The sequence below is a fragment of the Mus caroli genome, chromosome 15, assembly GCF_900094665.2.
Source record: "Mus caroli chromosome 15, CAROLI_EIJ_v1.1, whole genome shotgun sequence".
Lineage (NCBI taxonomy): Eukaryota > Metazoa > Chordata > Mammalia > Rodentia > Muridae > Mus > Mus caroli.
The window spans coordinates 91,943,587-91,953,641 of NC_034584.1; the positions used below are offsets into that span (position 1 = coordinate 91,943,587).

Consider the following 10,055-nt stretch of genomic DNA (forward strand, 5'->3'; position numbering starts at 1 on the left):
TGAAGCCCACGTGCAGGATGGAGGGGAGGCTTTCTCACTTATGCGATTCAGCCCATCCTCTGTTCACCTCACAGCCTGTCTCAGAGAATCTTCTTTTGTACTGCTCTTCTGTTTGGTGGGATTTACTGAACATCCTTTCCTACCAATGAATGAGTGGTCCATTCAGCTATTAGCCATGTGTCACTGGTTTTCAACATTTTGCTATCACAGTCAGTGCTGAGTAAAATCTTTGGAATATTTGTGCTTTTATTTCTTGATAACGAGTATCATAGGTAGATTTCTGCATTGAAGGGCATGCTCATTAAAAATATTAGTAAATGTTGTCATAGCGCCAGGGAAATGCTAGTGATTTCCCCCAAACCCCTCCAACAGACAGGAGCCATATGATGTAACTCTGTTGTTAGGCAGGGGGTGGGCTTGTAACCTGGGGTGCAGGTTTGTTGGAGGAATAACCTGGAGATGCTGGTCGTTGGGGATTAGCCTAGAGACTGGAGCTAGGTTCAGGTTTTGTTGGGGGACAACTTGGAAACTAATGCTAGGTACCAGCCTGTTAGTTTACCTGAGTTCAAACTTAGGTCAGGTTCTCTGAAATGGAGTCTGGACTTACAAGATTAGGCATCTCACCATCAAATTGTCAATGTGTGAGACTGTCTCCTGCAGTTGCTACTGTTAGTTTTCATTATGTTTCCCCAAACTGTCTCTCCGCATGTTGATTCGCATACCTTTTGATTACTTGTGGCTAAGGACCTTTGCACATGCTTGCTTCCTACATATTTTAATTTAACTTTCTATTTAATTCCCAATTTTAAGTTGGGACTGTTTTCCGTCTTACCAATAAATATTAACTGTCTCAATCATACGCCAGTTATTGCAAATATTCTCTCAGTTAAATAATTTGTCTCTTTTGATTATTTATGTCTTTTGTCATACGGAAGGTTTCATTTTGACACAATCAATGCCTTGTCTTGGGTTTGCATTTTGTATCTTTTCATTAATTATTTACTTACCTCCTGATCGATTGCAGCTTCCCCTCCCTCTTCTTTTCCCAGTCCATTCTCTCATCCCTCCATCCACCCCTCCTCCCCTTCTCCTCAGAAAGGGGAGGATTCCCACAGATATCAGCCAGCCTTTCTATGATCAAGTTGAAGTAAGAGTAGGCACATCTTTTTTTACCGAGGCTATACAGGGCGGCCCAGTGAGAGGAAAGGGGTCTAAAGGCAGGCAATGTGGTTGGAGATGGCTTCTGACACTCTGTGTCTTTTGAAGATGTGTTTTCTCAAACCATGCATAGATTTCGCTCTACTATTTGGAGGGCGTGTGCTCTATATTACATGTTTCCATTCACTTTCTGTTTTTTGTTTTTGGTGTCTGTGTAGTTGTTGGGATTAAATGGAAGTCCTTGTACATGCTAAGCTTAAATTCCAAGTCCACCCCTAGTTTGTACATTTTTGTTCTTTAATAAACTTAGACTTTGCCCTCAAAATGGCAGAAACTTTACTTTCTTTCTTCATGGGCTAGCTAACTGTCCTGATGTCGTTTATAAATTAACCAGTTGTTTGTTGATCTGAAATGTTACATTCTCTTATGATTAAGCCTGTTTCTATACATTGTATTCTGTCCCTTGTTCTGTTCCCCCATGGCTTCTCTATTATGTTGCCAAAGCTTTATATGTTTCAATGCAAGCGTTTCCTCCTGTTTCTCTTCCTCATTTCCATGGTGCTGAGGATGGGACTCAAAACCTCACAGATGCTGGCCAGGCATTCTGCTCCTGTACTACATCCACCCAGAACGTGTGTGTGTGTGTGTGTGTGTGTGTGTGTGTGTGTGAATACTGTCACTGTCTTTAGATGCACCAGAAGAGGGCATTGAATCCTATTACAGATGGTTGCAATCCACCATGTGGTTACTGGGAATTGAACTCAGGACCTCTGACAGAGCAGTCAGTGCTCTTATCCGCTGAGCCATCTCCCCATCCCCCCTTTCAGCTTTTAAAATTTGTTCTGAGCATCGCGTGTTTTGGTTGTGCATTGTGGGAAATGTCTTTTCTGGTCTAATCTTTTTAGTGCTAATTATGCTTCTTGTACCTTGATCGGCATCTCCTTCAGGCTAGACAAAATTCCTCCCATGATTTGGTTGGAGTATTTCCTCCCTCTTTGACCTGGATTTCTTCTTCCTCTATTTATTCCTATTAGTTGTAGGTTTAGTCTTTTCACAGTGTCTCAGATAATCTGGATGTTTTGTGCCTTTTTTTTTTTTTTTTTTTGGTTTTTCGAGACAGGGTTTCTCTGTATAGCCCTGGCTGTCCTGGAACTCACTTTGTAGACCAGGCTGGCCTTGAACTCAGAAATCCGCCTGCCTCAGCCTCCCGAGTGCTGGGATTAAAGGCGTGCGCCACCACGCCCGGCCTGTTTTGTGCCTTTTTTATTTTTTGTAGATTTAACATTTTCTTTGGCAGGGAAATCCATATCTTCTATCCTGTTTTCAACGCCTGAGATTAGTTCTTGTATGTCTTGTTCTCTGTTAGTTTAGTAAGACTCATCTCTGAGAGTTGGCTTTGCTTCTTCTTCTTCTTCTTCTTCTTCTTCTTCTTCTTCTTCTTCTTCTTCTTCTTCTTCTTCTTCTTCTTCTTCTTTTCTTCTTCTTCTTCTTCTTCTTCTTCTTCTTCTTCTTCTTCTTCTTCTTCTTCTTCTTCTTCTTCTAATTTCTAGTTTTACCTCAATTTGGAATTTCTTTAGTGATTTGATTTCTTACTTTCAGGTATCGAACTGGTTTATGCCTTTCCTTACGCTGTTTATGTTTTCACACTAAGGGATTTATTCATATCCTCGTTGAGGTCCTTAAGCATATTCATAAGAGCAATTTTAAAGTACTTGTCTTGTGTTTCAGCTGTGTTGCTTTTCTCGGGGCTTACTGCGGGAGAGTTGCTGTGTCCTGGTGAGGCATATTATTTTGGGTGCTGATGGCTGTTTTCCCAGTGGCATCTAGACACCTGGTTTTGTGATAGTTGTCATTAAAGGTGCTGATATCTGACCTCGTCTTTGTTGGGTGGCTGTTCTGTTCCTTGGTGTCTGATGACCTCTGAATGTGAGGAAACTGTGGTAGCAATGGGTTGCCTTGTAAGGACTACGTTTTAGTGCCTGCCAGGTGTGGCCCCTGGAGGTTCCAGGTAGACTGTGTTTCTAGGTATTTGGGGACAATTGCTAAAGAATTGACATGGGCTAGAAGAATAGGGGGTTCTGAAAGGGTCTACAGGAAGGAAACCCGGTTCTTCCACAAGGTTTGACAAAGTCCCCAGGGAGTGAGGTCAGAGAACAGGGGGTGGTCTTATATAGGGTTGTGAGTGGCCTCACATGGGGGAAAAGGTGAGACTGGGGAATTACTAGTGGAAAATAGAAAGGAGGGTGAAGATCAGTTATCTGGTTCCCAGGCAGGTGTGGCCCGTGGATTCCCAGTTCAGAGTTCCTAAAGCCATGTTTAATTTCAGGCCTTGTTAATACAATACTCTAGCAAATAAATGTGTCAGTGCACATGTGTCACATGAAGAAGATGTCCCCATATTCTTGGGCATTTGCTTAGGAGATGTGACCTTTTTGGAGGAGGTAACTAGAGGTGTGCTCTGAGGGTTTCTGACTTCTGCCCTCTCTGATTTGTGCTTGCAGTTCAAGGTGGGAGTTCTCTGCCGCTGCTCCAGATAACGTGCTTGGTGCTTTTACTTCACCACTGTGGATCCTGACCCTCCAGAACCATAAGCCCAAATAAACTCTGCCTTCTCTAGGTTACCTTGGTCATAGTGTTTTACCACAGCAACAGAAAAGCATTGACTACCCCTACCAGCACTGTCTGTGCCTGCCTGCTTCTCTAGATTCTTATATGTTCTGGAACATGTTTGGTACATGGGATTTAAATACAATCATTATTTAATGTGCTATTTCCTTATGAGTTGGACCTTTCCGTGTTTTAAAGGCTACCATGTTCTTAACCGTTTATTTTAAACCAATATTGAATATTGGATCCTAGAGGGCATCCGATGTTTAACAGTTGTCTCCAGTTGAAACCTTCTATCTTGGAGGGAAGCTCTTTAGGACCCAGGACAGGTAGGAGGGAAAACAGGGTATTCTAAGGGGAGATGGCACATTCCCTCCTGCAGGGCGAATTAAAACACATGAAGTAAACAACTCAAAGACTTCATAAAGTCCTTGGAATTAAATGCCCACCTACACCAAGCTCCTGCTGGAGGTTTGAATAGGAATGGCCTTCACATGTTTGGTCGTTAGGGAGTAGCAGTATTTGAAAGGGATTAGGAGTGTGTCTTTGTTGGAGGAAGTTTGTTACTGAGGTTTGGGGTTTCATAAACCCAAGCCAGGCTAGTGGCTCTCTCTCTTCCTGCCACTTGCATATCCTGACATAGAACTCTTAGCTCCTTCTTTGCTGGCATGCGGCCATGGTTCTCCTCTTGTTGACAATGGACAGACCTCCCGACACTGTAAGCAAGCCCCAGTTAAATGCTTTCCTTTATAAGAGTTGCCATGGCTGCAGCATCTCTTCACAGCAATAGAGCACTGGCCAAGACTTTCTCCTACCTTCACAGACTTTACCTTAGGCTGTAAGGGGTGCTCAAACCGGGCAGGACAGGCAGGATTCCGGGAGCAGGGGATCCAAGGGTATCAATGGAAATAAACTGAATGTCTCAGGGTTTGGGTCTCATATTTGCTGTGGGTCTTAGGTAAGGTAGACTCTTCCTAAGTTGCACTGAATGAAACTTGGCTTAAACAGACAGCAATAAGGGAATTACAATTGTTTTTAGGAAATGGCCCAAGTCATCCACAGCCTATTCTAGGTAGAAATGGCTCCTTAGCAGATGACTGTGTTCTTCAGGTTACAACAATCCAGGACGGCAAGAGCATGCCAGTCACCGCAGCCACAAGGGCATTTGGTTAGCTTTGCTCTGTGCTCAACAGACAAGGTTTGAGTGCCTCTCTTCAGACTGTCCCCCATTCAAGTTCCCTTTGCTTTGCTCGGCCACTCACATTCAAGCATATAGAACCACAGGGTATGGGGGTTTCAGGGTTCAGATCACGTGCCCACGAGACACTCTGCCAGTGCGTTTCTGATGTGGCCTTTGTGGGATTACAACAGTGATTCCTGTGCACGAAAGCCAGTTAGCCACAGCAAGCTTTAATACATATTGCTTGAAACACGTCGTATCATTGTTCCTCCTGTGGAAGACAATGTGTCTCCTGAGAAAAACACAGTCAGGCATACATCCTGGGGAACCTCCTATGTCCAAGATGCCCTCTTTTCAAGAATTAAAAAACAAAACAAAACAAAACAAAAACTTTCAGAAGCATCTATTCTCATTATTATTCAGCTTCACCTGGAAGCAGATTGTCCACCCTAAAGTCTAACATTTTAGGAAGTGTAGCATCACGGTCTATGGCATGAGTGCCAAACCCACTATCCTTCAGCCTCGTACCCAGAGCTAAATTATGCATTTTTCAGTATGTGGCTTACTATGCCCACTGTAGACTTTTTTTTTCAGGAAAATTGCAAGAATAGAGTGTTCACAAGTGGGTTGTCAACAGCTCCTCTCTGAGAGTTACTGCTTCCCAGCTGACTAAGCCCCTTGTGAGCACCGTCATGCAAAATCTACACCATGATGTTTAGTCCTTCTTGAAGGATATTGATCACACCATGAACCCCAGGATCGTGTTATTTACTGAAAGAAGCTATTTCTACCTGTGGTGTGGCTCAACCTTAGCACATACTTTTATTTCTTTCTGGTTGGAATACAGACACGACCTTAGTATTCACCTTTAATCCCAAACAATGAAGGTAAGGTTAGTTCGTAGAAGGGAGCGTCCATGTTTGAAAGTGACTTCTAGTTGAGTGGCAGACAAAGGCAAGAATCAGAGACAACTTTGACAGAATAGGATATGCCCAACTCTCAGGAGGAGAGGAAAGGGGACTTACTTACAGGAGCAGCAGAGAGAGAGAGAGAGAGAGAGAGAGAGAGAGAGAGAGAGAGAGAGAGAGAGAGGAAAACCAGGAGATTTTACAGAGACTGAAGAAGGAACAAGCTAGACACAGGTGAAGACAGAATGAGCCAGAGGACGAGAAGGAGCCAGAAGATTTGAACAGATTGATGGAGACAGTTTGAGGCCAAGCAGACCACTTCAGGAGGAGCTGAGAGAAGCCAGTTTGAACCAGTCAGCATGGAGAGGAGTTTGAGCCAGAACAGCTGAGTTGAATCTGCCAGTCAGAGATCAAGAAGAACTAGGAAAGGATGAACTTATCCAGCAGTGAGTCTCAGAGGCTGAAAACATTCTAGGCTTAAATAAGATTGCACAGAGCTAGAAGCTTCCAGGACTAGGCCTAGATTAGCAGGCTGTAAAAATTAGCCTTTGAGGCAACAGTTATGACAGGAGATAAAAGCTACTTTACTGACACTTAAAGCATTCCCTGCACAACCCCAGAATCTTGCAGAGAAACAATCCAAGATCTTACAGATGCTTAGCAGATGGCTAGGGTCAGAAGAACAGAGCTGTGGTGGTAACCATGGTTTTCCTAAGCCCCACCCACCCAGTGCCTCTCTCCTCCCCAGCAGTGCCCCATCAAGTACTACTTAAATTTAACGTTTGTGCATGAACACTTACACTGTGCCACACCCACCCCATGCTGGATGGTTCCACAAAAGTCACTGAACTCATATCTTTCACACCCAAGAAGTTGTGTGTGTGTGTGTGTGTGTGTGTGTGTGTGTGTGTGTGTGCCCGCGCATGCGCGTTTGATTAAAACACTGATTCAGGATAAAAGCTACAAATTCTGTAACCAAATTTTACCCTAAAATTAATATTAAGACCATGTCTGAATCACTAGGACATTTAAAGGCTCTTCTTCTTCTTCTTTTGCCCTCTTCTCAAAAATCGCGCCTAGGATTTGAGTGTCCCTGATGGGCATTCTTGCGTAACTCTGACTTCCCTCTTCCTCTCTCTACTCTTTTCCTTTTTTTTTTTTTAACTTTAATGCTCACTCACTGCCCCGCTCCTAGTCACCCCCCTCCCACAATCCTCTCCCCCGCCCCACCCCAAAGGAAGGCACTTCTCTGGGTTCCGTGGGACTAGCGGAATCTCAGCCCTTACCTCCTAAGCCTCAGCTATAGATCTCCCCGCAACACGCCACCTTTCCGCTTCCAGTGATGAGCAAGAAGAAACATAGACACGGGAAGGTCTTGTAAATTGCTTCATTGAAAGAGAGCTGATCTCCTTGGAGCCCATATGGAAAAGCAACCGTACGTACCCAGAGGAACAGCTCTGGCATTAAGGAGACTCAGTGTCCCCAGGCTGACCACTTTTGGTAAAAGACTTTGTGCATGATTTCCCTTGTATGCTGGGAGCGTTGTCCACAGCTGGCTTCTGGGTGGTTTGTTTTACTGGCCTCTCCGGTTCCTGTCCCTTCTCTTCCCTGAGTTTGGAGTTTGAATTCTTCTCCTCTGCTTGCCTAGGACTGGTGTCTTCCTTTGTAGGCCGTACTCTGTTGTAATCTTTCACCTTGATCCTGGCTTCATCCCTGGCTCCGATACGCACCTGTTCCCTGGCCTTGGCACGCTCCTGCTCCTTGGCTCTGACGTACTGCTGCTCTTTGGCACTGACAAACTCCTGTGCCTTGGCCCTGACCCAGTCGTGTGTCCTGGCTCTGGCATGAGCCTGTTCCCTGGCTCTAGCACGAGCCTGTTCCCTGGCCTGAACCTGTTCCCGGGCTTTGGAACGCACTAGGTCCTTAGCTCTAGACCTTGCCCTTGACCTAGCCTTTGACCTGGCCCATGACTTGGCGCTAGACCTGGTGCTTGACTTGGCGCTTGACCTGGCGCTTGATCTGGCACTTGACTGGGCCCTTGACCGGGCTCTTGATCTGGCCCTTGATGTGGCCCTTGAAGTGGCCCTTGAAGTGGCCCTTGAAGTGGCCCTTGAAGAGGCTCTTGACCTGGTCCTTGATCTGGCCCCTGATGTGGACCTTGTTCTGACCCTCCTGGACCTTGCCTTCAAAGCCCTGGCCTTGCGTCTCCAGACTTCTCTGGCCTTCTTGGCTGCCTTGCGACGCGAGCGGGGCCTGAGTGGTCTGGGGGATTTGAGCACGGTCTTCCCAGAAGAGTGGCTGCCCAGCGTCAACCGGGATTGTCCCGCCTTTTCCCTCGGCTTTGAAATCTTCCAGACCCTGAAGTAGCCAGCAGCGTCGCTGCCACTGACCCTCAGGCGCGTGCCTTTCTCCGACCTGGTGGACTTCCCCTCGTGGTGAGAGGAGATCTCCCGGCGCACTTCGTAGCCGGCGTTTCCCAGCTCCTTCTTGAGCGCATCCAGAGTTAGGTGCTGGTGGCCCGCAATGGCCCTGAGCAGCAGCTGGGACACTCTGAGCACTGACTGCGTACCCCGCCTGGCCGGCGTTCTCAGGGCTCTCTCTGCAGGCTGCTGGATCTGGATCGTAAGTTCTGCGCCTTGGGATTCCCCACTGGGCTGGACGGCCTCAGCCATGGCCCCGCTTCCCCCCACCGCGGGGCCACCTGCTTTGATCTGGCCTCTGGCCTCAGCGGGTGTGGGGTTCTGGGGCGCCTATGTCACAAAGCCCCCCACCCCAGGCCCCGGGCTTGGGCTTGCGTCCTGGTGGAAAGGTAGATGCAGCCCTCTGCTCTCCTTTGACCTCTGTGCCATCCCAGCTCTTCACACCTGCAAGTATGTAACAATTGCCAGTGTAATCGTCATAACCATGGCTTTGTTCCTGGCCAGCTCTTGCTAAAATGTGAATATTTGGGAAGGGTATACCCTGAAAAAAATTAAGGAAGATCTATTTAGAAAGATAAAGCTAAGGGGAATACAAGACAAATACAAAATAAAATGACGGCAAAGAGGACTATTTCTTCAGTCCTCACAGAAACCAAAACAAAGCAAAAACAAATATGCCAAAACAAACTCCCCCCGCCCCCCTGCCCCACCCCCGTTCAACTCTTAAGTGAAAATTTCCCCAAGGAAAACGTGAGAACACTTTTATTCTGTCTTCTTCTTGGGCTGTTTTTGTTTCTGGACTTATTTGTGCTGTTAAAACAAAAACAAAAACAAAAAACAAACAAACAAACCAAAACCAAAACCAAAACAAAAACAAAAAAACAAACAAACAAACAAACAAACAAAAAAACGTTCTCAGCAAATTTTAGTCTGAATAGGATAAGCCCAGAAGGGTCAGAGGCCTGTGTAGGAGCTAGAGGGAGCCTCAAGTGGCCAGTAGACTCCCAAGCAGCAGTGACTGGGAAAGCTCTTTTCCAGAGAAGGCTGAGGAGCTATACCTTAGCTCCCCCAGAGCAGCCAACATAGGAGGGAATGTATTTTGGTTGCTTAAATTTTCATTTATTTCTTTTGAAATTTGTTTATATTTGCACTATCATTTGCAAATTTTGGATCACACACACACAAAGACTTTCATGAGTATTCTTTATTCTACACCAACTGAAATCTCTAATACATTTCCATATCTCTAATTGGTTTCTGGCTACCTCCCATTCTTCCTCCTGTCCCCTTTACTTACCTGTTTTATTATTTGCATACTGATATCCTTCTCTCTGATCTACCAACTGCACTTTCTTAGCTGGATATAGTGGCTCATGTCTGTAATCCCAGAATCCAGGTAGCTGAGGATCACAATGAGTTGGAGGCTAGCCTGGGCTACATAGACAGTTTCAACAGAGCTTGACCTACAGGATGAGGTACTGCTCCAAAGAAACAACAGTTCTACCTTTTCCAACTAGCACCCTAACACCACTATCCCTGAACCTGAATGGACACATGAATGGGATCCACAAATGTCTCCTATAGCAAGATGAACCTCAGAATGCTCGGAAATTAGTGGGAATGTCACTGTCAACCTCCTACACTGCAGCAGGAAAAACAGTCCCTAGTGAAGGCAATTCTCTTCTTGCAAGGCCAGTATAAAACAAAACAAAAGAACCAAAAGAATGTGTAAAAGTGCTCTTCCGGCCGGACCAGCACCGGGGTAGCTAGAGCGCAGGGTCG

At 45.8% G+C, this 10,055-nt stretch overlaps 1 protein-coding gene across 1 annotated transcript; it reads right to left on the bottom strand.

Moving 5' to 3' along the window:
- Positions 1-7,224: 7,224 nt before the first annotated feature.
- On the bottom strand, positions 7,225-8,676 carry LOC110310690 (testis-specific H1 histone). The gene has a single exon (XM_021183810.1). It carries the CDS (start codon positions 8,523-8,525, stop codon positions 7,317-7,319), a length of 1,209 nt encoding a protein of 402 aa, XP_021039469.1. The 5' UTR covers positions 8,526-8,676; the 3' UTR covers positions 7,225-7,316.
- Between the last annotated feature and the right edge of the window lie 1,379 nt (positions 8,677-10,055).